The 26,824-nt window shown below is 41.9% G+C and overlaps 1 protein-coding gene across 1 annotated transcript in view; it reads right to left on the reverse strand.

Moving 5' to 3' along the window:
- The window catches only part of CCDC180 (coiled-coil domain containing 180), a 129,655-nt gene that overhangs the window by 7,256 nt on the left and 95,575 nt on the right, over positions 1 to 26,824 (reverse strand). Inside the window, exons 33-36 of the mRNA XM_036752440.1 lie at positions 25,970 to 26,130; positions 22,912 to 23,049; positions 20,265 to 20,376; positions 14,822 to 14,927 (exon numbers count right to left, since the gene is read on the reverse strand). Of these exons, the coding sequence (XP_036608335.1) occupies positions 14,822 to 14,927; positions 20,265 to 20,376; positions 22,912 to 23,049; positions 25,970 to 26,130 (517 nt within the window). The remainder of the gene's footprint in view (positions 1 to 14,821; positions 14,928 to 20,264; positions 20,377 to 22,911; positions 23,050 to 25,969; positions 26,131 to 26,824) is intronic.

Below are 26,824 nucleotides of genomic sequence, written 5' to 3' on the forward strand. Positions count from 1 at the left end.
GAAACAACATACACGCCCAATGATTGAGGAAGAGTTGAACAAATTATTATAGATTAATGTAATGGAATATTACTGGTCCATAAGATAAGTAAAGATGAATATGAAGAATTCAGAGAAATATGGGAAAACTTTTGAAGTGAAACTGAATGAAGAAAACAGAGTCAAAGGTATAAATATACACAATAATTACACCAAATGATGACAATGTGGAGTGTCAATTAAACTCTAGTCAAATACAGTGGTCAATGTTAGAACCATATTGCCAAAGTTAATGGATACATGTCTATTATCTCTGTTAATTAATAAGTTTTTCATGGAGCAATTTTTTAAAAAATTTGTACATTTTTATTTAATGCCTTCTACAGAGTGTCGCTAAAGTCTGAACACATAGGCAAAAATGCGTATTTTGAAATATTTGGAATATTAACAGACTTTAGCCCCCTTGACTTCTTTTTCTGGGGTATGCTAAAAGAGAAGGTGTGCTCAATGAAATCACAGATGCAACACAATTGATTGAATGCATAAAGAGTGAATGTGCTGAAATTGAAGACAATGTGGAGTTATTGCGTCGAGTTCACATGAATCTTGCAAAGCTCATCAACCTTTGCATCACAAATGATAGAAATCATCTTGAAGATGTTATTTGTTAATATTCCAATTAAATAAAATGTTGTTGAACATTTCATTCATTTCATTTCTTGAAAATATGCATTTTCGCCTATGTGTCCAGACTTTAGGGACAGGTACCTTGTGCATACATAGGTATAGTATGCATATTCTCAGTACTGTGACAAAGACAAAGAATTATAGGACCAAATCCCTTCCCTCAAACAGCTTAGAGCTATTAATAACCATTTATATGGAGTTTTAAGATTAGCAAAATGTTCTTTTGGAGTATATTTTTTAAAAAGTTTGTTTGCCTGTTGGTGGAGATGAGTCTATCATGTGAAAACAAACAACTCCCCCTCCCCCCACCTCCACCTTGCCAAGATAGCAATAAATTAATAAACAAACAAAAGTGATCAAAAAAGAAGCTAATCACTGTTCCTCAGGATTTTAAGGACAATGATTTATTTAGGCTAGGCTAGGATGAGCAGGGCAACTGCCCTGGTAAAGGCCTGGGAAACATTTGGAAGATGGTACCTTCTGACACAGATGCCACTCTCAATTGTTTAGAAAAATTGTTTACAAATTATAGTCTGGACTCTTTAGCCTGATGGTCAAAGCCCTCTATGATCTTGCCCCAACCCACCTTTTCTGCCTAATATGATTTCCAATGTGAATCCAATATTGCAGACAGGCTAGTGACAACATCTCTAGAAAGTTTCTTGCTCATTCTCACTTGCAGGCAATTGTTCATGCTGTGACTTCTGGCCACCTCTCACCCACATCCCTTTTCTTCTCCTAATCTTATCCACTCTGTAAGACCCTGCTAAGGTCCCAGCACCTCTGTTTGAGTGGCTTTATTCAACATCTGGTATATGAAAAAAGAGCTTTTATATTTTCTTTTTGTCCAAAGGCCCCACAGCTACATCCCAGTTTTTGCTACGTGATTGGTCCATCTTTTTTGTTTTATGTCATCCAACTGATGACACTTGTCCTTTATGAAACTTTTGTCTAGCACAAGACTTCCTTTGTAATGTCTCGGTCTTATCCAGGGTGAGCCTCAGTTTTCATTCTTCCGAGAATTGCCAGTATTTCATGCTTTCTAGTTATATAAACACCAGGACATTGGTAGAACATTGTTATTAAAAGATGGACATCATTGATTGGGGAATGGTTAAACACATCGTTGTTCATGAAGGTAAAGGAATATTACTGCGTCATAAGAAATGATGAATATGAATGTTAAAGGAGAACATGGAAAGATTTAGATGAACTGAGACAAAATGATGTAGGCCGAACCAGGACAACAACATTTCCAATGACTACGATAATATAAACGGAAAGAGCAGCAGAAGTGAAATGAAACACTGTGTAAGTGTAATAACTAAGCCTGGCCTAAAAAAAGGATGAGAAAATGCACCTCCCTGCCTTTCTTTGAGGAGGTGGGGCACTAAGGCTGTTGGGGAGATTTGCTGAATTACCCCTTTTGTTTCCAATCAAGGCAAAAAATGACCTAAGAGTGTACAATTCAGTTTTTATATGGCCCGCAAGCTAAGAATATTTTAAAAAAAAAATTCAATTAAATTGTTTTAAAAATAGAACAAAAACAATTAAAATGTTAAAAAAAATTTTAATCAGACAGAAAAAGAGGCAAGTGGGCTGAAGTTGGCTCTTTGGCTTATACCCGTGTTATAAAAGATGGCCGGGAGGAGTTGAGTAAAAGTGATTGAAAAACAAGTATTAACTTTTTTTTCAATGTAAGGGGGATCTGGAATATGTGTAGAATGCCTGGGGTGTTGTTTCTTCACTTGCAGAGGCAAGCAAGTTCGTTTCTGGAAGAATCATAATGACACGTAAAGGTAGTGCCTCGGAAAGACTGTGCAGCATGTTTTTGCATATAGACATTCTATAACTGGATTAGATCTGCTAGGGGAAGAGGAAGCATTCAGAAAGACCTGTCGCATCAGGCACTTTCTCTTCCTCATTAATTCTTGGGACCAACTTCAGTGACTTTTTTTTTTCACAGAGTCCAATGAGAGATGAGACTGTAAAAAGAAAGGTCCTGGAGGCTTCTTCCCCCTCTGAGGCCATCTGGCCCTTGCCCTCTGCCTTTTTTCTCTCTCTTCTAGATTAGGGGAGTGGAGTTCCACAACCTTGTGACTTCAGAAGGTCCAAAGAGCACCTTGGTATCCCAATATTCCAGAGCCCAAACAGCATCAGTGTCCCAAGGAGCAAGGAGTGACCTCCAGGATTGACCTTTGGAACACAGGCCAGTGGAATCTGATACGAGGACTCATCCAGCAGTCAGGTTACATTTGGCCATGTGGTAGGACCAATGTTATGTAGGAACTAAGATAAGCTGAGCCTATTGCCCCCTCTCCAGCCTCCTCCCACTCAAGTGAGATGCTATAGGGGAACTCATGCCCTGGAAGCACTGGGGAAAATTGTTTATATAGTTATCCCTTCCACATCTCGACTTTACCCGTCCCAGTTTCAATATATAGTGGGTCGGCATAAGAAATTAAATGGGAATTTTGGTGGAGTTTTGTGGAAGCCACAAATGACATACGAAGGCCAGCAGACAACACAGAAAAAAGTTTAGAAATACATAAAATATATTTAAAGTATAATATAATATCAATATAGTTCATCTTTTAAGGTACTGTAAACACCCCATAAAAGAAAAAGAAAAAAATTCAGACGTCTTCTCTGATATGAAGGGAGGACCAAAAAATTTTATGCAGATTTTCCAGATCTCAGGGCCTCCAAACCCCTAACCCCTGCAAAGTGGAAGGGTAACATACTTTGTTTTTGCTATGTCTTTGAAGTAAATGTGCCCTCATCAAAGAAGATGCTGCTCTCTATGAGCAAAGCAGGATTATAGTAGCCCAAAGGAAATGTGATATGTGCAAATTTAGAAACATCTCTACTCTAAATATTCATATGGATTATTTATGCCCGACTTGTGGTAGAGACTTCCAAGTTTGTATTGGTCTGACAGACCACAGTCAGACACACTGTACCTTGACCCCAAGATGGTGAGATCATTTTAGTCCTCTTCGAGATCAAAGGATAACCACCAAAACTTTTGTGAAAGCTATTTGATGTTAAGTAGTTAAATAGAACTTGAATATTAATCGCTGGCTCCCTAACAACGGGGGAACACAACTGGTAGGGGCTCAAGTCAAAGGCTAAATAGAAAAGAGATGCTCCAATCTCTCAGGGTGAGCTAGAACCCTGAGGTTAAGATGGAGCTTTCTTAGCCCTATGGTAGACAGGCTAAGTGTACTTGCTACAAAAAGGATGGGCCTTTATTTCAGCTATAAACTTGGGTTCATTAAAACTATAATTTCCTAAAGGAGATTTAGTTTTCTTATTGTTCAACTCTAAATTCAGTTTATAGTAAACTGTAGTATCTGTCCAAAATTGATGTACCAATGGCTCTACAACTTGTCCGTGCAACTGCACATTTCCTGGACAATAAGCATTCTTCATTCACTTCTTGGCATATAGTAGGTGCTTAATAAGTACTAGCGGATTGATTACTTTATGGTTAAGCCAAATTCTTTTGAGGGATTATTTGGGAGGTTCTTAATGCAGTCGGCATGATGTCATCTGTAAATAGAGGCATCTGGAGAACTTTACCATCTACAGGGAATCACTCTTCTAAATTTGGACTCTGTCCACGATAGTAGCAAATACCTTTGGTGAGCATATGCTTCCCCATCTTATAGCTTTGCTTGACATTAATACTCAGCAGGTCATTGAAGAATATTTTATCTCTGTGGCTACACTTTTTCAGCAAATTCTGTATGATTTTGATATATGCCAAGGTGATGACTCATTGCAGAGAAAGCCTTTCAGGGGGCATTTTGTTCTAACAAATTAAATGCATTTTTCCAATCATCAAAATGATAACAACAGCGAGAATTTGTATTCTCTATACATTTTAGTCCATTGTGTGGCCGTAAAGGGGTGGTCTGCTGTCCAATTTTATTTGAGAAAGCTTACCTATTTCTTCCAAGAGGTTAATCAAGGCATTTGTAAAGATGATTCTCACAAAAAAATATCAGTTGGAAAGTACATGCAAAGTGGTTCAAAGTCTGAGTTTCATTTGTGGACACAACTCCATATGAAAGGCAGGAAATTGAAACAGAGGATTTGAGATGCAGGATAACAGTCCTGTAGTTTACCGTAGCCCCACCTGGCCTTTACTATTCTGGCCTTGTCGGTGCTGGTTTGCACAGTGAGACACAGAGGACGGAGCAACGCTGGAGTGCTAAGCAAAGCCACGGCGCCTCGTGTCACACAGCAACTCCCTTCCCGCCATGGAATCCGTAGGTTTGCAGAATTGCCCAGGACAATGAGAGCTTCAAAGACTTGCCTGAGATCTTTGTCAGTATGTATAGGAGGTGACCCTTGAACCCAGGTCTCCATGACTCCACAGCCCCAGCCATGATATACCACCGTGCCTTCTCAGTGCAGCCTTTTATACAGCCATGGCATTGCAATCAAACTGCTTACATGGAAAAATGTTTCAAAAACTACATCAAATGATAAATAATTTATTAAGAATATATTTATAAAAATGTATTTGTAAGAAATATATTAATAAAAATATATTTATAAAGAATTTATTAAGGTTTGGAAAACTCTTTGCATATATCATCTCATTTGATTCTCATAACAATCCTGTAAGAGAGGTGCTATTATTTTACCCATTTTACAGATGAGGAAACTGAGGCCCAGAGAACTCAAGTGACTTACCCAGGGTCACACAGTATCTGTGAGTGGATTTGAACTTAGTTCTCCCAGTACACTGTGCCCTATGCCACCTAGCTGCCCCTTAGGTATCAAGAATAAATTTAAAAGGTAATGATCCTGGAATCATAGACTCAGGACCTGGAAGGGACCTTAGAAGCCACTGCATCAAATGTCCTCATTTTACAGATGAAGAAACCGAGTCTAGGAGCCTGTAAGTGACTTGGCCGAGGTTCTACAGAGACATGGTGATGGAGAACTGGGACTGGCACAAAGCTTTCTGGTTCTACTGCAGCATGGGTGGAGACCAAGAGTTTTGGTGGCAAGGCTTGCCCAGCTGTCCCCCATTAGGGCAGGATACCTAATAACACTTGTTCTCCTATATTCACTGAAGATAGCATTCAGGCAAGAAACAAGGCATTTCCAGCACCTTAGTCAAGGGAGGGTTAGTCAGTGGCCAGACGGGACGGTGGTGCCACTGCCAGCCTCAATCAAGAGCCAGACAGTGCTGGTGCATCTGGGAGAGGAGAGGGAAGGGAAAGGGTCAGAGACAGCTGCGGAGGCAGATCCTCTCCCATGGGGAGAAACTTGTTTGTTTTTTTTGTCCCCCTCCCCTCTTCTGACTAGCTGCTGATTGGGCATGTGCAAATGCATGAACAAACACACAGCAACAGGTGGTTATAGAAATTTTTAATTTTCCCTTTTTATTGTTTGGACTCAAGGACATTCTCCTAGCAATTTTTGGTTAATTCAATGTCTGTCTTAATATTAACCTCACCTAAACAAAGGCTGTCCTATGGGATGTAAAACTTTACTTAAGAGCCTTGGGTATTCCTTAGATAAGAGGCCAAAGAAGGAATCCCAGCTGTCCCTGACTCTATGTTTGTTGTCGTTTAGTGATTAGTCATATCCAACCCTTCCTCACCCCATTTAGGGTTTTCTTGGCAGAGATACTGGACTGGTTTGCCATTTCCTTCTCCAGCTCATTTTACAAATGAGGAAACTCAGGCAAACAGGGTTAAGTGATTTGCTTAGGGTCACACAGCTAAATGTCTGAGGCTGGATTTGAACTCAGGTCCTCCTGACTCCAGGTCTGGCACTCTACTCACTGCACCACCCAGCTGCCCTGACTCCTTGGCAACGTGTAAATTGTAGGTTCCATCAGCCTATTGTGAATTCTCTAAATGCAATTTAATCTGTAACCTGATTTAGTTCACATGCAGAGCTTGATGAAATTTATTTCCTTAGGGAATGTATGAGATTATGACTCTGTTTAACTCAATTTGTTCAAATGGGGATTACATGGGATTGTGGATCTATCTTCTCTTTAACTTTTATGGCCTGAGAGGAATGTACAAGAACTCAAAATGTAAATGAATCATTTCTCTGTCATTTTATAAACAAAATAAAAAACCTTGTTAGAATCCTAATAAATTGTTCAGGTTTTCTCTGAGGCCCGAACCTATGCTTGAGCATAACAATAAAACCTACGTTTTTACCTCTATAATTTCTGAGTTGTGGTAAATATGTATTTGGTAGCAGTTACCCATGAACTCAGAGAGGAGATATTTCTCCCATAACAAGGTGATTCTGTATTTCCAAAATATGCCTAAAAACTGTCTTCAAGGACCTGAAGTCCCATCATTGAAGCCACTCCTGTTACTATTAATCAGTCACACTAAAGACAGACTTTGTCATCAACACTGGTAGGCTTCTACAAGGTCCACAAGATGGGACTGTTGTAAAGCTGAACTGCTTTATGAAATGATTCAACCATTACATGTTCACTGAATGCGTACTATGAGCTTGGTTAGCACTGCACTGAGTGCTGTCCCCCTATGGGAGATATAACCCAAGTTTTTCCCCCAACTGGAAGTGATCGTGCTCTTATCTACCCACAGTGTGCTTGGGGAGTACTCCTCTTATATGCTTAGAAAAACAATAAACATACTAAACACATACTGTGTACAGAGTGCTCTGCTAGTTCCTGTGGGAGATGAAGGTTAGATAAGTGTAGTCATGAAGTCTGATGTCAGGGGAAGGGGATAGGATGGTGGGCAGCTAAGACACAAGCACAGACAAGTTAGCAAACTGTATTAGACAGTTAAACAAAAGCATTAGAGGGCAAAACAAAGTGCTGTGCAGTCTCTGATAAGGAAAGTTCTTGCTTATGGCAGAGATTTATAGACTCACAGAATGTTAGCATTAGGAAGAATCCCTCCATTTTATGTGAAGAGAAAAGAATGGATGTGACATTTGAGGCAGGCTTTAAGGGATGATCAGAATTTGCCCATTACATTGTAAGCTCCTTGAGAGCAGGGACTGTCTTTTGTCTTTGTATCTTCAACACTTAGCACAGTGCCTGGCACACAGTAGGCACTTTATAAATATTTATTAATTGATTTATTGGATTCACAGGATCATAGAGTTAGAGCTAAAAATGCACACTAGAGGTCAGTGGGTAAACATTTATGAAGCACCACTTAAGTGCCAGGCTTTATCCTAAGCTCTGGGCCTACAAAGACAAAAATGAAATCATCTCCTGTCCTCTAGGAACTCACATTCAGTTGAGAGACAATGACCGAGGTTAGGGAGAATGAATCCTGTTCTCATCCCCTAAATAGCCCTAACATATTTGTGACTACGAGGTCATGTTGGAAGGGGAAGGCACCAGCGGCTGAGAATCAGGAAAGGTTTCATGTAGAAAGTGGCACTTGATCTGACTGTAGAAGGAAACCAGTGATTCCAAAAGGCAGAAGTGATGAGGGAATGCTTTCCATACATAGTGGAGAGCCGGAGATGGGAGGCATGGAGATGGGAGACTGCATGTTGTGTACGTGAAACAATTTGTCTGGATTGTAGAGCCTGGTGAGAGGAGTGATGTGTAAGAAGTCTGGGAAGATCAGCTGGTCCTTTGACAGGGAAGGAAAGTGAGGCATGGGGTGGTTGGGCCTTGACTCCAATCACACATGTAACAATGGCAGAGCAGGGATCCAAACCCAGTTCTCCCAAGCCTTATTCAAATGCTCATTCCACAGCATGGTGCAAGAGAGAAGAAGAAAAGAGGATGTAGCAGCTATATTTCTGACCTGTGGACGGTTCTGATGTGGTGCAGTCCCAGAAATTTGGAATACAATTCCTGGTAGTTGCCAGTAATGAGATATTTTCTATATGGATTCAGTTCCAGAACAGAGAAGATCAGCTGGATTACAGCTGTATGCAAGGCAAAGAGGCAGTCAGTACTATGGTGGATAGCTGAACACTGCACTTGGAGTCGGGAAGACCCGAATTCAAATCTTCACTTCTTCTGTAGCCCAATAAGTCAAATAAGCAGGTCATGTGATAATGACCTAGCCCACTATTTTCTTCCTTTTTAATTCTGAGCCCAAATAATTATCCATACATATTACATGTATAATACAGATATATAATATATGACATATGATGTATGTGTAATAAAATCTATATTATGAAGGCACAATAAATGACATACTATGCCACTAGAAGAAAATGAATCTATTACACATGATACCTTGCATAACATACTATATTATACATGCAATACATGTAATGTATTATATGCCAGCACAATAAATGACATATCAGGGTGATATTTATTATGCTGATGTGATAATATGTCATTTATTGTGCTGGAGGGATAATTTATTTTTCTGGCATATGTCACTTATTTGCTTCAGTGGATAGAATGCCAGGCCTGAAGTCAGCAGGACTCATATTCCCTCTCTATCTCTTTTAAATAGATTTTTTGCTGTTGCTCTGAGATCATAATTATTACCCTTACTTTTTTTGTTTCAACTAAAGCATAGTAGATTTTTCTCAGTCCTTTATTTTAGTGTCTTTTTTTATAAACAACATTTTGTTGGATTCTAGTTTCTAATCTATCTTATAATCCTCTTCTGTGGGTGAGTTAATCTCATTAATATTGACAGTTATGATTTTTTAATTATATTTTTTCAATCAGCAAAAGTCTGCTTTCTCCACCCCCTCAACCGCCCCACTTTGAGAACAAAAGGAAAACAAAAATATTGTTACAAACGTGTAGTTAAGGGAAAAAAAACCCCAAATTTCAGCATTGGCTATGTCAAAATATGTATATATGTGTTTGTCTCATTGTGTGACATGAGTACTTCACACTTCTATCAAGAGATGTCGTTTCATTATTAGTTTTATTATCAGTCTTCTGGGAATGTGGTCGGTCATTATATATTGGTCAGTTAAGAGTTCCTAATTCATTCAGTCAGTCAATAAGCATTTATTAAGACTCTACTATATGCCAGACACTGCTAAGTGCTAGGGATACAAAGAAAGGTGAAAAACAGTCCCTGAATGCCAAACAGAAGATTTTGGTATTGATCCTGGAGGTGATAGGGAGCCACTGGAATTTATTTAGTAGGGTGGTGACATGGTCAAACTTCGTACAGCCTCAGTATTCCCTCCCCCTTAGGCCCCTTTCTCTCTGACATCAGAGAGCTCTTCCTAGATCCTCTATTTAACGAGGGGGCCCAGGGCAGAAAACTTACCATTCCCATCTGGCTGCAAGACTTCATCATGCCTGTATACTTGATACCCACTCACTCCCCGCTCCCGCTCCTCTTCTCCTCCCCCTCCCCCTTTTCTTCTTGCTTTTCAGTTTCTTTTTATGTGTTGTCTTTTACCATTAGATTGTGAGCTCTTTGAGGTTAAGGACTGTCTTTAGCACAGTGTCTGGCATGTAGTAGGTGCTTCATAATTATTTATGTCCTGACCGTGTTTTAGAAAAATTACTTCGGCAGCTGAGTGGAGGATGGACTTGAGTGGGCAGAGATTTGTGGCAGGCAGACCAATCAGTATGAGTTCAGTTCTGAATATGTTAATAAGGTGTTTACAGGACATCCAGGGTGAGATATCTGATAGTCGGCTGTAGATGTGAGACTTGAGGTCAGCAGAGAGGTTAGGGCTCAGTAAGTAGATTTGAGAATCATCTGTGATGATGATCAGGGATGATCATTGAATCCATAGGAGCTGATGAGATGACCAAGTGAAGTAGTATAGAGGGAGAAGAGAAGAGAGCCCAGGACAGAGCCCTGTGGGATACCCACCATTGGTAGTCATGACCTAGCTCAGGCCAGTCCAACCTTAGGTTTTTATTGAAACAATAGACAATATACTTTGATTTGCCATTTTGGAGAGAGCTCTGTGGTAGCTCAGCTTAGTTTACTAAAGCCTTTATGTAAATTTCTATGCTTGTAGGTGGGCCAAATCACATGAGGCCTGTGGGCTGCATTTTGGACAACCCTGACCTAGCTGAAGAGCTAGGAAAAAAGACTGAGAGGGAGCAATCAGGTAGCAGGAGAACTAGGAGACACTAGTGCCCCAAAATCTTACAGAGAAGAGAGTATCAAGGACAAGAGGGTGGTCATGAGTGTCAAAGGCAGCAGAAAGAGCAAGAAGGGTGAGGATTGAGAAAAGACCACTGGATGTGGCAATTAAGAGATCACTGGTAACTCTGGAGAGAGCAGTTTGGGTCAAATGATGAGATTAGAAGCCAGACTGTAGAGCTAAGAAGAGATTGAGAGGAGAGGAAGTGGGAGGTACCTGTTGTAGATGGCCTTCTGAAAAAGTTTAGCCACAAAAGGCTGGAGAGATATGGGATGACAATTAGTGAAGATGGCAGGATCAATTGAGAATTGGGGTTTTTTGTTTGCTTGTTTGTTTTGTTTTTGAAGATGGGGAGATATGAGGATGTTTGTAGGCAGTAGAGAAGCAGATAACAGACCAGGAGAGATTGAATCTAAATGAGAAAATGGGGGTAATAGAGGAGGCAATCTGCTGGGAGAGAGGTTGGAGTGGGATCACTTACACAGGTACAGGGATTGGCCTTGGCAAGAAGTGTCATTTTATTATATAAGACAAGGGTGAAGGAGGAGACAGTAGCAGAAGACACTTGGGTGATATGAGATTAGGAAGAGGGGAGAAAAGGGAGTTCTTGGTGAATGGCCTCGATTTTTTCAGTAAAATATGAGGCAAGGCTCTCAGCTGAGAGGATGACAGGAAGGGGAACTATGGGAGGAGGGATAAAAAGGTTTGTAAGAGCTGCTGTGGAGAATAGGATAGTGATAAGGGATAAGGGAGTAATAGTAGGAATGTCTAGAAGTCACGAAGGCCCAGTGCTTAAACATAAATTTGTAGTGGACCCAGTCAGGAATGTTGCATGATTTTCTCCACCTCTGTCAGGCAGCACATGTGTAGGAGCAAAGGCAGTAGATGGTGGGGGTTAGCCAAGGCTGGGGTCTGGCAGGGCACAATTGGTGATATAAGGGGACAAAAGATTAATGAGAAGGGGACACTATGGAGTTAAAGTTGTACCCCAGGGGTTCAAGACAGGGAAAGGAAGAGAGTGTGGTTAGTGAGAGGATGATGGCTTGAACACAGAAGTGGTGCATTTATGGGTGATGGCAAGATCAAAGTTTTGACTCTGTGTGAGGCTGAAGTGGGGTAGAGCAGAAAGTAATGAGAAATAAGTTGATGAACTGGGAGGTTAGGATGTTGGAGGGAGTGTAACTGGGTATGTTGAAGTCCCCTAGTATGAGGGCAGGAGTTGAGGAAGAGAGAAAGATTATGAGCCAGGTACTGAATTCACGAAGACTAAAAGGGAGTGTTCCTGGAAGCCTGTAGATAACAGCTACCAGGGTTTTGATTGGGTGGTAGATGCGGATTGCATGAACCTCAAAGAAGTAGAGATTACTGAGTAATAGTGGTAGGGAAAGAACCTAGAAATTGCAATGGGGAGTAAAGAGTGTTCCAACTCCTTCACTTTGACCAGGGAGTCAGGGAGAATGAGTGAGAGTGCAGCCAGTGCTGGAAAGTGTGGCCAAATCATCCTTCTTAGTCTTTGTCATATTGTTTTCTTTTTATAAATTATTTTCCTGGTTCTATTCCTTTCACTCAATGTCAAATCATAGAAGTCTTCCCAGATTTCTCTGAAACCATCCTGTTTATCATTTCTTAAAGTACAAATCTATTCCATCATATTTATATACCGTAACTTGCTCAGCCATTTCCCAATTTATGGGTACCCTCACTGATTCCCATACTTATACCTATAGCTATAAATATTTTCATAATACTTAGGGTTTATTTTCCTTAGGATTAATCCCTCCCTTAATCTACCCCCTCAAATTACCCCTTTTCCTTTCTCCCTTCTTTACCTCCTATTTCCCTGTTGAGTGAAATGTGTATTTGTATGTGTGTGTGTGTGTGTGTGTGTGTGTGTGTGTGTGTGTATTCCCTCCTTTGACCAGTTCAGATGATAGTGAAGTTCCAGTGTCAACCATTCTCCCTCACCTCTTTCTCCTTATTTGTATAAATATCTACTTGTGTATCCTGGTTATCTGAAATAATTTTCTCCTATCAGTGTATTCTTCTTCCCCTCTCTTCCCATTCTTCTTTTAAGATCTTCAAGATATAACAAAATTATTCCCAGGCCTTCTGTCTAATTAGACTTTCTCTATGACCCCTGATGATGACAGTTCATAGTGGACACATGTATTACCCCTCTCCCCATATTCAAATGTAAGCAGTTTATCTTTGTTTAGTTCTTTATCTTTGCTCATTCATGTTCACCTTTTTATGTTTCTCTTATCTTCTGTGTTTGAATTTCAAAGTTTGTACAGCTCTGGTCTTTTAATCAGAAATTTTTGGAAGTCCTCTTGTTCATTAGAGGTCTTTTATTTTTCACCTGTAGGATGGTGTGATGCTTTGCTGAGTAACTATTGCCTTCTGAAATATGGTATTCCACTCCGCACTCCTTTACAGTGGTGGTTGCTAAATTGTGTGTCATCTTGATTGTAACTCCTTGATACTTGAATTCTTTCTTTCTAGCTGCCTGCAGCATTTTTTATTTGATCTGGAAGCTCTGGATTTTGGCTGTGATGTTCTTGGGAGTTTTTCTTTTGAAGCTTCTTTCAGGAGGTGACTGGTGGGTTCCTTCTATTTCCTTTTTCCCTGTGGTTCTAAGAGACTGGGGGAGTTTTCTTTTAAGCGTTCTTGAAATAGGATGTCTAGGACTAGGTTCTTGTTTTGGTCATGGTTTTCAGGTAGTCCAATGACTCTTAAATTTTTTCTTCTTGATCTGTTTTCCAAGGCAGGTGCTTTTGCTATGAGATACCTTCCATTTTCTTCTACTTTTTCTTTCTTATGACTTTGTTTTAATATCTCTTGTTGTTTATGGAGACATTGACATCTATTTGGTCTACTCCAGTTTTCAGGGAATCTGTTTTTTGGGTATAGTTTTGTACCATTTGTGCCAAGGTTTCTTCCATAGCTCTTATTTCTTTTCCAATTTTTCCTCTAACACTCTCTTTGAGAGTACTTTTCACTGACAAAAACATTTTTAACTCTTGCTTTAGTTTCTTTGATAAGGTGTTATTTCTAAAATACGTAGGGGACTGAATCAAATTTTCAAGAAAAAGAGCCATTCTCCAATTGATAAATGGTCAAAGGATATGAATAGGCAATTTTTAGGGGAAGAAGGCCAAGCTATCAATATGTGGAAAAAATTCTCTAGATTACTAATAATTAGAGGAATATAAATTAAAACAACTCTGAGGTACCACCTTATGCCCATCACATGACAAAAAGGATGACAAGAAAGGAAAATGACAAATGCTGGAAGTGCTGTGGGAAATCAGGTTCACTAATGCATTGTTGGTGGAACTGTGAACTAGTCCAAACATTCCTTTAAGCAATCTGGAACTATGCCCCCAAAGCTATTAAAATGTGCATACACTTTGAAATTCCTCTACTAGGTCTATACCCCAAAGAAATCAAAGAAAGAGGGAAAGGACCCACATGTTTCTTTGATTTTCGTTATTTACCAATTGTTAGCTTCACCCCTTAAAGATGTGAATATTGACTTTTATGTAGTAGGAATCATATAGTCCATATTTTCTGATCCCTTTTCTTGATCTTCTTTACTTCATTGTTGAAGCCAACATTTACTGCTTTTTTGTTCCTGCTTCCTTTGCCCTAGCTCACTTCACACAAATCTCCCCGTGTTTCTTTGAATACTTCACATTTGCAATTTCTTACAGTGTAATAATGTTTTCTTACATCTGTATATGATAATTTGTATGGTCATTCCCCAATTAAGGGGAATCTATTCCTTTTCCAGTTTTTTGCTCTTACAAACAATCCTCAGAATTTTTTTTTTTTGTACAAATGATTCATTTCATTTTTGGTCAAACTCCTTGGTGCTTAATTTTAAAACTACAACCACTAGAGTCAAACGGTATGTACATTTCTTTAATGCTTTATATTATTCCATATAATAACACTTTTAAAACTTGGAAGATTGCCTTCGGAAGGCTACCTCATGCCTTTTCCATTGCCTCCAATGAAGGCTCAGCTATAGTTTTGACCCAAAGATTTGTTCTGAAAAGTGCTCGTAACTTACCTGTTCCCTCGTTCACCTTGTGGCTTCTCTCTCTCATCTTCCAAGGGAAGTCCAGCAACTTTCCGACGCATTAAGACAGATGACTTTTGCCTGACTAGCTCAGTCTCTGGAACAAAGAAGAGAGATGTGACAACACGTGGCACAGTGGAAAGAGCACTGAGATCATTAGCTCCATCCTCTCAGAAGACCTGGGTTTGGTTGTAGCTTGGCCACTTATTAACTGTGTGACCTAAGTCCCCTGGCCTCTTTGAGCCTCAGTTGTCTCCTTTGTAAAATGGGTGTTGTGATGTTTGTGCTTTGCTCTGTTAACCTTAACATGTTTTGGAAAAGTGAGTTTTGGTGGTAGTGTGATTATTTGAGTTCAATTCCAACTATCATGAACTTACTCAGTGTGACTTTGGAAAAATCCCTTTGATTCTCTGGACCTCAGTTTCCTTTTTTTGTAAAGTGAGGGGGTTGGAATAGAGCATTAAGATCCTTCCCAGGCCCCAGCCTCTCTGTGTTGGTAAGCAAAATGGGCTCCTTAGCACTTAGTTCAACAAGTGCCCTTGAAGAGTTCGGTTTGTTTCCTTTGAGTAACTCAGTGTATTTCATTGAGCCTTACTAGGTGCTAAGCTCCAGGCCCAAACCCCTATTAGGTGTAAAACCTATGTGGGTGTGGATTGGTAACTAAGCTGGGGCCCAAGGTGGGGCTAACTCAGGGGAGGGCCTAGTTTACAAATGAGTTTGAGTGATAGGTTTTGGGACATCAGGCAGGCTCTTAGACCTCGTGGGTTTGTCACCTCTTTGTGATGATTTTAGGTCACGTGGGTGAGTCGCATGAAAAAGATATAAAACCAGGGGTTGGCCTTCTCTTCTTGGGAGCTCTGTCCTGCAGCAGTGGTGGCGAGTGACTGGGCCAACCCTTGTTCTGAGCTCCCGGGCTGAACCTAGATGTTGGTAACTATGAATTGTATTGGGTCTGTCTGTTGATGTTTGTAATTTGTTTGTATTTCGTTCTGAAGTTTCCATCTTGCCCCAGGGATGAGTTCCAAGCCCCTGGGTTCCTGGTTGTCTAGTTCCGGCTGGCCTTTCCTGGCTTCTGCCAGAATCTGGATTGCAATGTAGGTGATTCTCCACCTTTATGCTCACCTTAAAGTTCTCTGCTCTGGCTGGGGAAGGCAGGGAAAAAGCACACTTGGCATCTTGCTGCAAAGTTTCCATCTTGTCCCAGGGCTGGACTCCAAGCTCCTGGGTTCCAACTTCAGCTGGCCTCACCTGGCTTCTTCTGGAATACCAATGTAGGTGGTTCCCCATCTTTGCGCTCACCTCACCAAAGTCAGCTGGAAGGCAGTGCACCGCTCTCACCTTTCCAAAGTTCTCATGCAGGCAGTCTTCTGCTCTGTCTGGGTCAGTATTTCAGGAGCTGCAGTCTGCTTCGTCTTTTTTCTCACCAGCCCCTTCTGCCAAATCTGTAGGAAGGCCATTCTCCAAGTCTCCAAGGCCATTGTCCACTCCTGTTTCAAAACTCCATGTACAATATAATCTCAAGACATTCACCCTTTCAGCACAGTCCTCTGGGGCCAGGCTTATCAGCTTAAGCCCTGGGAAGAAGGGATTATCTCCTGCTCTGGGCCCCTGGGAAACCACACCCAGCACTTCCACTGGCCTGTTTTCCTTCAGCACTTTGTTGCTCCTGAGTCTGCACAGAACCATAGCCACCCTGAGTACAAAGAGCAGTCCAAAAACAGGGAAACATTCAACCAACCCAGTACCCCAAAACGCCATGCTTTCCTGTTAAAGGCAGATCCTGACCACGACTATGCCATTTGTTTCCACAATCCGGCTAGCAGCTTCTGTGGGGGTGTAAGATCCACCCACAGCCAGCACCCAGAAAGCTGCCAACAGCACAAGTTCTTTTGATCTGCTTAACTAAGGAAAGCAAGGTGAAAGGGTTGACAAGCTTACTTTTAATTCAGCATACAAATATCATTCACTTAGTTCAGGGAAAAATCCAGCACCCCGAACTTCAGAACAAAATACAAACAAATTACAAACATCAACAGACAGACCCAATACAATTCATAGTTACCAACATCTAGGTTCAGCCCGGGAGCTCAGAACAAGGGTTGGCCCAGTCACTCGCCACCACTGCTACAGGACAGAGCTCCCAAGAAGAGAAGGCCACCCCCTGGTTTTATATCTTTTTCAGCATCAGGGGTGAGTCACACATTTGACTCACCCACGTGACCTAAAATCATCACAAAGAGGTGACAAACCCACGTGGTCTAAGAGCCTCTGATGTCCCAAACCTATCACTCAAACTCATTCGTAAACTAGGCTCTCCCCTGAGTTAGCCCCACCTTGGGCCCCACCTTAGTTACCAATCCACACCCACATAGGTTTTACACCTAATAGGGGTTTGGGCCTGGGGCTTAGCACCTAGTAAGGCTCAATGAAATACACTGAATTACTCAAAGGAAACAAACCAAACTCTTCAAGGGCACTTATTGAACTAAGTGCTAAGAGCCCATTTTGCTTACCAACACACTCTCCTTCTGCTGACTAGAGAGCCCTGATGGGGAGAAATGGTCATTCTCCAAGTAGCCTTGGCTGGCCCCTGCCCCATGAGGCCTTCATTGGCTAGGAGACAACTTCCTCATGGCATCTGGTAGGCCAGGTGTGTAGCTCTGGTCCTGGGATCAGACAAGGGAAACTTTTAAAGGAACACAATTACAAGGTGGCCTCTATCATACTGCCATTTGATCAGTGGGATGAAGCTATGAAGAGGATGAAGGAAGATGTGCTGAACAATAATACTGTGCTTCCCTGCCACGTCTACTGGATTGTCTCAGTCATCCAGACAGCAGAGACCAGGTGTTCTTTTGGTATGAAGGCTTTAAGACCCCAGCCACAGCTTCTGGTGTATCCTGAGCATTGTGGATGTGCACCCATCAGCTGATGCACAATCAATGGCAAAATCTTGGTGCCCCCATGGACCATTCATGCAAAATACACAGACTGGAGGAGTTGCCATATGAAGCAGATGGTGGGAGCCGGGACCCTCCTGGTGGATTTTCACGAGATGTCAGAAAGCATTAAATACTCCTCCCATCAGGATATGCGAGTAGAGGTGGTGGACAAGGCACACGTCTCCAGGACATGCATGGCCAGGGTAGACCTTGTGATGAGGAGGGCAGACTGCAGTTACTCTATGAGGATGGCAATGGTGATGACGAATTCTGGTGCCACATGCTGAGTCTCCACATCCATTCTGAGGGCTTGATCCCACCATGTTGGCCATAAAATCAAGAAACCAGAAAGGCAAGATGAAATTTGCAACCACCCAACCTTAAAGAAGGCCTACTGTGACACCATCTACCACCTTTTCAATAAGGTGCAAGCTATCTATGTGAAAGGCCTTGGGCTTGAAGAAGAGATAAAGCTGAAAGCCATTGAGCCACTGAACCACGGCCACTGTCTACAAGGTTCTCCTGGATGGCTTCCTGATGATTCGTGTTGATAGCTCCACCTCTGTAGATGGCTCAGACTACTTAAGCTACCATACCCCATCACTTGCCATGTTAACAGCCACCTTCTGCCAGAACTCTGTTGACCTTACACCTCTGAAAAGGTATGATGCCTTGTACCTCCAAATGAGCAGAAAGAACTTGAGTCCCTCTTTCACATGGGTGCCCTTCATATATTAGACCACCATTCACTAGGCTGCCAGCTATCTTCATTCTTCAACCTTTCTCCCTATTAGGAGATATATCCAATGCAGAATCCTCTGGCTGCTATGCTTTGGGAATCTTTGCAACTAACTTAATTCAAACCTCACAGCCTTTCCTCATGAACCACTACTGAGCAGTTCTGCACACGTGAAGGAGATTTTCTGAACCTTAATTTAATATTTCACATTTGTCCCTATTTGATTTCATCTTATTAGTGGCTGACTGGGATCTGGATCTTTTTGAATTCTGGCTCTGTCATCCAACATGGTAACTATCCCTCTCGGCTTCATAAACTTACCATCTATTAAAAACTCTAATTTTAAAAATTGATTTCGATTAAAAAAAAGAAGATCCTTTCCAGTGCTAGACACCCTGGGCAAGTCACTTACCCTTTTGTCTGCTTTGGTTTCCTCAACTGTAAAATAAAAATATTACAGTACCAGCCTCTCAAGGGTTATTGTGAGAACCAAGTGAACATATGTGTAAAGCATATAGCAAGTGCTTAACAAATGCTTGTTCCCGCCTTCTCACTCTATGATGATTATCACAGCACACTCCTCTTTTAGGGGAAATGAAGGGATAAGGTCATAGGCTTCGGGTCCTCTGAAATACTTGAAATAAAAGGACTTTATCTTACTTAGGCCACTCTCCACTAGGAAGGGCGCCTAAAAACTAAAACAAGAGGAACAATTGCCAAGAAGAGGAATTTCAAGTCAAACTCTTAAAATCCAAGACAGAGGGCAAGCACTCACACGGTGGTCAGAAGAAGCAACACAAGGACACTCTAAAGGTCTCTCTTAAGAACTCTGGAATAGATTTGGTGACCCGGGAGACACTGGCACAGGACCACTCAGCATGGTGTGCCCACATCAGAGATGGTGCTATGCTCTATAAGCAAAGCAGAATTGAGACAGCTCAAAGGAAACACAGGATGTGCAGATTTGGAGTATCCACCCCAAATGTTCACACAGACTGTCTGTGCCCAGCCTGTGGTAGAGCATTCCGAGCCTGTATTGGTCTCATCAGCCACAGTTGGACACATTGAAACTTGACTCTAGCATAGTGATATCATTTGGGTCCTTTCCGAGAATGAAGGACAACAATCATTTTTCTCTTTCCGAGAGAAGGAGCGCAAAGCTTCCTGGAGTGGGAGTGGAGAAACCTAGGTTCTTCTACTATCAGATCTGCCAAAAATTCCACAGGAAATTGGGCACATCTTTTCCCGTTGCTGGACCTCAGTTTCTCTATTTTTAGAATTAGTCAGGTTGGTCTCTGAGGTCTTTTCCACCTCTGACATCTCTTCTGCCTCTGATATTCTCTGTTCCAAAGGTTCTTCCAGCACTGGGATTTCTATCACTTGACACACAGCCTTTGCTGGCTTCTTATGGACTTCCTGCAATGCCAGATTTATGCAGTCTTGAGTTCAACATCTATGACAAACACTTTAGAAACGGCCCTCTGAAAGTGCTTAGTGTTTGTTGGATTGAAATTTCCCTCACTACCCTCTCATCCTTACCCACCTCCATCAATCCGTATTTCCAGTCCTAGATATATTTATATCATATTTAAAAACTGAAAGACTTGAGGGCAGCCTGCCAACATCAAAGGAGAGCAAGATTAAGAAACAAATGAGAAAAAAAAAGAACCAACACTTCCCACGTGGCCCCCCACCCCTTGGCCCTAGAAACTTTAATCACTTGCAACTACAATTACAGGGAAAAACCCCTTACTCGCTGCTTGGATATCCTCGACTGTGGGGATTTCATCCAGCTGCTGAAGGAATTTCTCAGTCAAGAGGGTCAAAGAGTTTATAAATTTCCGGGCACATTTCTTGGCACATTCCTAGAGAAAATGTAGAAATGATCAGGCTTGATATAACAGAATAGGAAGGTGCTTACTTCTATGCATCTGAAGACTCGTGTCACTGCTGGTGGGTTATAGGCATTTTACTTTTTTTGTTGTTGTTAGGGAAGGAAGAGGGAAGAGTACTAGATCTAGTGAGGGTTAATAAAATGATGGCTTGATTCATGCAGAGGATAATATGGTCAGAAACCCTCAGGGTCTTCCCCTCCCAGATTGATTTTTTTTTGAAAGGTAAAGAGGCCTTTCTCTGCTTCATTTCTTATTAAGCTTTAATCAGTGAATGGGTGTTGCCTCAGTCAAAGTGAGACCTGTTAAAGACCTTAGATTGAAAGGGCCAAGGTCCCCCAGTGCATCCTGGACCATCTCCAGTTGTCCTGATCTACATCTGGCCGCTGGACCCAGATAACTCTGGAGGAGAAAGTGAGGTTGGTGACTTGGCACAGCCCTCCCTCACTTAAATCCAATTCACTTGCATGTCATGGCATCACTTTCCTGATGTCATGATTCTCTTTGAGGACAAAGGACAAACAATGAAGCAAAAGGGGGAGAAGGGGAATTGGACCTGTGATTCCAATGATGTGGGGAATTCCCAATAAGGAAACTCCTTCTACCAATGCAGCCACTTAGTGTCTGAATCTCCTGGGGGTACTTTAAGAGAAATGAAGTAGTTTGCCTAGGGTCATATAGCTAAGTCCAGGTGACTGGACTTATGAGGTCAGGGGAGGAACTGAAGGACATGCAAGCCCTTTGTCCCGGCCCAGGTATCAGAGAAACAGGAAATCCTTCTCCTTAGGACAAAAAGGGGGCAACTAGGTGGTGCAGTGAGTAGAGCACTGGCCCCGGAGTCAGGAGGACCTGAGTTTAAATCCAGCCTCAGACACTTGACACATGTACTAGCTGTGTGACCTTGGGCAAGTCACTTAACCCCAATTGCCCTGCCAAAAAAAAAAAGTTAAAAAGAAAAAAAAAGGACAAAGAGGACATGTATCTATCCTGAGTCCATATCCTCTATATTCCCTAGATGACTCTTGGGAGTAGGTGCGGCTGCAGGGAGTTTTAGACACTAGTCCTGGGTATCCTGATGTAGTGCCAGAGGTTAGGCATATATGTGGAAGAGAATTCCCATGGGACATTAGGAAGTGGCTTTAGGGGCAGTGCTACAGGCACTGTGAAAGCAGGAGGCAGGTGAAACAAGCAAGTTTATTCAGCACATACTCATGACCGGGAATAACTTGGGTAGGGGAATGGACACTGGGTAACTAGGATAAGCCATCTCCAGAGAGAGAGCGCTGCCAGAGATTTGGTCTTCTGGGGGATTTAGATAGCCAAAACAGGGTCAAGGTGGTGACTTCTTTCCCTAACTTTTAGTCAGGGAACTTAGGCATGGCCAGGACTAATACTAAATTGGCCCCATTAAGACAGGTGTCTAGAGAGGTTGATGATAAAGGACCAGGAAGCTTGGGTGCTGATATGCTGATTATGTAACCCTACCTTAAGGGGATGGAGAAGTATCCAGATAGCACAGGGGACCCCAAAGTAGGTGGACCAAAGGCTAGATTTGTTGGGTATCTTACCCTACAGGAAAGTAGGGGGGAAGGGGACGAGGAGGGGGGATGATAGAAGGGAAGGCAGATTTGGGGAAGATGCAGTCAAAAGGCAACACTTTTGAGAAGGGACAAGGTCAAGGGAGAAAACTGAATAAAGGGGGACAGGATAAGATGGAGGGAAATAGTTAGTTTTTCACAACATGACTATTATGGAAGTGTTTCGCATAAGGATCCATGTGCGGTCTATGTTGAATTGCTTGCCTTCTCAAGAAGGGTGAGTGGGGAGGGAAGAAGGGAGAGAATTTGGAACTCAAAGTTCTAAAAACAAATTTTTTTTAAAAAAAGTTGTTTTGGGAGCAGCTAGGTGGCTCAGTGAGTAGAGCTCTGGCCCTGGAGACAGGAGGACCTGAGTTTAAATCCAACCTCAGACACTTGACACACTTACTAGCTGTGTGACCTTGGGCAAGTCACCTAACCCCAATTGCCCTACCTCCCCCCTGGCAAAAAAAAAAAAAGTTGTTTTTACATGCAACTGGGAAATAAGCTATATAGGCAAAGGGGTATAGAAATCTATCTTACCTTACAAGAAAGTAAGGGGAAAGGAGATAAGGGGAGGGGAAGTGGGGTGATACATAGGGAAGGCAGACTGGGAAAAGGGGCAATCAGAATTTATGCCATCATGGGGGGGGGGTAGAAATGGGGAGAAAATTTGCAACTCAAAATCTTGCAGAAATCTATGTTGAAAACTAAAAATATTAAATAAAAGATAAATAGAGGCTAGATTTGGCCCTGGTCTTCTTGACTCCAAGGTTGGCTCAGGCTATAGTATTCCAACCTGCCTCTTAATAAAGTTTTAGAACCTGGAAATGGTCAGACTGAAAATCTTTCAAATCTTATAAAAAAGCAAATATATATATATATATATATATATATATATATATATATAAAACACGATCAAGTCTCATACCTCTAGTTTATCTGAAGTAGCCAAAATCCCAGCATCTTGGTCTTTCTGCCTCTTTTCTTCCCTTTGGCACAAAGAATCCATAATTTTGGAGTTATTTGGGTGTCCAAGGTCTGGATGTAGCTGTTGGTTATTTTTATCCTTCAAACAATAGTTAGACAAGCAATATATAAATAATGTGAGCAGGATTTGAGGTAGAGGATAAAAAGGAATTGAACAGCATTCTCCCCAATTTTTCCCCTCCAACCCATGCTTCCCAGCACATACCCCTTCCTGAATACAGACTAAGCCCCTATTAGCCTTGTGGTATGGAGAGGTAGGAGATTAAAGGAAAAAGAATGATCAGAAAAGGAAGAGAAAAAGAAGAATGGGAGGGGAATGTATATATCATGGGGCCACGGTTTGTAACCATTTAGAATTGGAGAGTTCTATCAGTAAGGCAAGGTTCATGATCTCAAAGACAACCATGAACATGTCTGTGTAGTTCAGAATTGCAAAATGTAAGAGATTCTCTAGGTAGAAGGCAGAGGAAGTATAATATTTATTCAGACACCAGAGGATCAAACCCCAAGACCAATAACTCCAATTCGACATAGCAGTAATGGTATTCCAAAACCAGTAAGTTCATCTCAATGTAACAACAAGGAAATTATAACACAGTATTATAGCAGAGAACCAAGTCATCCTATATAACCTTCCTCCTTGCTGAGGCGTCCCTGTGAACACTCACGAATCCCAGTTGTCCGCTTGCCCTCTCTGGACCTCTGTCTTCTACTACAAAATGAGGGGGTTGGTACTTCCAAAATACCCAGTACTTGAAAAGGGGAGAAATACAAGGGATACGTAGTAAAGGAAAATTCAATTCAACAAATATTTATTAAGTACCTACTACGCACCAATATAATTTGAAACTAGCTGATTGTGTCATTCTCAGAACTGAACCTTCATTCCCTTTTGGTATTTCTAACATATCTGGTACTTGAAAAGGGTGTAGTGAGAAGACAGAGGTCCAGAGAGGGTCAGTAACTTCCTTGGAATAGCACAGGTAGTAATTCTAACTCTTTCTCCTATGTCATTCTCCCTTCTTTTGGGTCGGTGTGTTTGCCTTTCCAAGACTTTAGTCTGAAAAGTAATTACTCCCAGAGAGACTATGGAATCAATGAATCCTAACCAAGAGGCAGTCCGATGGCTGGAACGGACTCTCTTGTTTTACTGCAATTTACCCAGGGCCCACAGTTTCTTTTTCTATCTTGTCCACTTGGGCATCTCTGTGCTGATTCAGCCACGTCAGTGAAGACAGCCTGGCCCCATCCTTTGCCTGTAGAGTCCACTTTAGATCCCTCCCAGGCTGTTGTTGTGTTTGTCCTTTGTTTTTGAAGAGGACTATGACCTCAGTAAAATGATGACATGACTTGCAGTTGACTTTGACTTGAGTGAGTGAGGGCTATGCAAGGTCACTAGCCTTGCTTTCTCCTCCAGAATCATTTAGGTCCAGTGGCCTGATATTCACCAGGATGACCGGAGATGGCCCAGGATGCATTGGGAGAGTCTGGCCCTTTTAGGCTAAGGCCTTTTCAGATCTTCACTTCCAGTGAGGTAAGGCCCATTCAGTGAATAGGCCTCTTTAAGAAGTGAGTCAAGGGATGGCCCTGGTTGACTCATGTAGCATGGGTGTGATAACAGTGACTAGCCTTCTAGGCATGTTGTTGACTGGACCTAATAAATATGACTGCAAAGAACTCTTGGATTATTCAACATAAACAAACAATGAGGAGCTAAGAATTGTGATGCCTGAGGCAAATTTTAAGGCATTATCTCTCTTGGAGTGGAAAGAACATCGAAGGTGGAGTCAGAGATTTAAATCCTGACTCAGCAATTTACTACTCACTTAAAACCTCTCTGGTACCTGGTTTACCTAACTCCAGGTCCTGTGATCCTTTGTCTCCAGAGGAGCTGGAAAGCCATCCAGATGGGGAAGGGTGCTTTGTTTTGCTTTCAGGACTGTGTCAGTCAGCCATCCCACCCTAGCTAAACCTCACATAGAATTCACAGCTGTCTCAAAAACTCTTCTTGCAAAGGTAGGCCAGGAATGGAGTTTTGGCCTGTTCTCTCTAAAAATTCTGAGTGAGAAGAGGAAGGAAGAAGAAATATAGATGATCCATAGATAGAATAATCTTTGGGTACACAGATGCTAGGGCAGCTAGGATGGCCAGTAGATAGAGAGCTGGGCCTGGAGTCAGAAAGACTCCTCTTTCTGATTTCAAATCCAGCCTCAGACATTTACTAGCTGTGTGACCTTGGGCAAGTCTGTTAACTCTGTTTGCCTCACTTCTTCAATCAGTAAAATGAGCTGGAGAAGGAAATGGAAAAACGCCAAGAAAACACCAAATTAGGGACACGAAGAGTCAGGCATGCCTGAAAAACTATTGAACAATAATTTGGATGATATGCAGAGTGGGCAGCCATCTATATGCTATGATTGGAGGGGCTTTGGGAGCTCCTGGTAAACCCTTCTCAGTCATTTCATGGGCATGCAAATAAATAGGAGCTTAGAACATGTAGGTCTCAGATGCTAGTTACTGAGGCCAAGCATCTTCATGCCACAGACAGGCAAGTGAGGATAAAACCTTACTCTCTGGGTGAGATGGGGAGTGAGAACAAAAAAAGCAAATCTTTTTTTAGGTCAATGGCTAATGTAATCCTCCTTGGACAGGCAGAGGGACCCATCCACACCTAGGAGATAGAGGGCAGAACTTCAGACAACCATCTCTCTGTGTGATGACATGACATGGAGTAAGACAGTTGGCAAGAGTGCTTGTTACCCAAGGCAGTAACACTAGTCTTAGAATTCTTACCTTGGGAATGACCAAGAATATGGTAGGTAGTGAAAGGCCTAATGTCCTCTCCATTAGATACTCCTTTGGATTAATTAAGGGATAGAAGGCCCTGGTTAAAATGCAAATCTATTACCTAGGAAGTGCTTGGGCACACGTCTAGAAGGGCTCATGGAAAGCTCATGATCTCAACTACTGGCAGTCTCTGAGGCACCTGAGACACCCACCCGTATTTTTATCCACTGATCGAGCTGTTCTTCGAAGTGTCCCTGGATCTCGGCCTTGTTGGACTGAAGGCTCTCCCAGTGTCGCTGGAGGAAGCTTTCCATGACAAGCCGAGCCACATGAGGCAGCTGCTCCTCAAGCTCCTTTAGCTGTTCCCTCAATTCTGTTGGAATAGAGGGAGACAGAACAGCTTACAGCCCAACCAGAGGCCTCATCAACTTGGATACCCAGAGTGACTTTCAACAAATATCTCAATAACCATGAAAAGCAAAATCCTTCCTTCAGAGCAGTGTGATATTGAGCAGCAATGTAAAGATATTATAATCAGCTATATAGATTTGGGATTTCAGGTTAGATGACAAAAGTCACTGAATACAAGAATTCTTCCCACTGGTAAGTAGGAGTCTTCCTATCACAGATTGTTGTCTTAGTAGCTAGTAGCTACTAAATAAACTATCAGTTTAGCTTTTCAAGAAGTGCCATGTTGTTTTTCTATGCTTTTAATAGCACATTCTCAAGATTTCCATTTCATAGGACACCATTCAGTTTTCCATAGGAAATATATTTCTGATGTAACCCAAAGCTAAGTTTTTCCTTCAGGACACAGAATCTCTGATGGTGCTATAATATAAATTCTGGATTGTCCATGTTAAACTGACCTCTATGGATTATTTTCACAGGGTTATTTTCAATATCTGTGTTGGGAGGAGTCAGTTCCCCTCAAATCCCTTTCCTCACTCCGCCCCCCCCCCACTTTGATCCCTGATGAAGGAATCACAGAAAGCAAGAGGAGCTAATGTGTCTACGCCCTGCTACCGCTTTACAAAATGCGAAGAAGTTTCCTTGATGCACTTGGT

The sequence above is a fragment of the Trichosurus vulpecula genome, chromosome 3 (assembly GCF_011100635.1).
Source record: "Trichosurus vulpecula isolate mTriVul1 chromosome 3, mTriVul1.pri, whole genome shotgun sequence".
NCBI classification, from domain to species: domain Eukaryota; kingdom Metazoa; phylum Chordata; class Mammalia; order Diprotodontia; family Phalangeridae; genus Trichosurus; species Trichosurus vulpecula.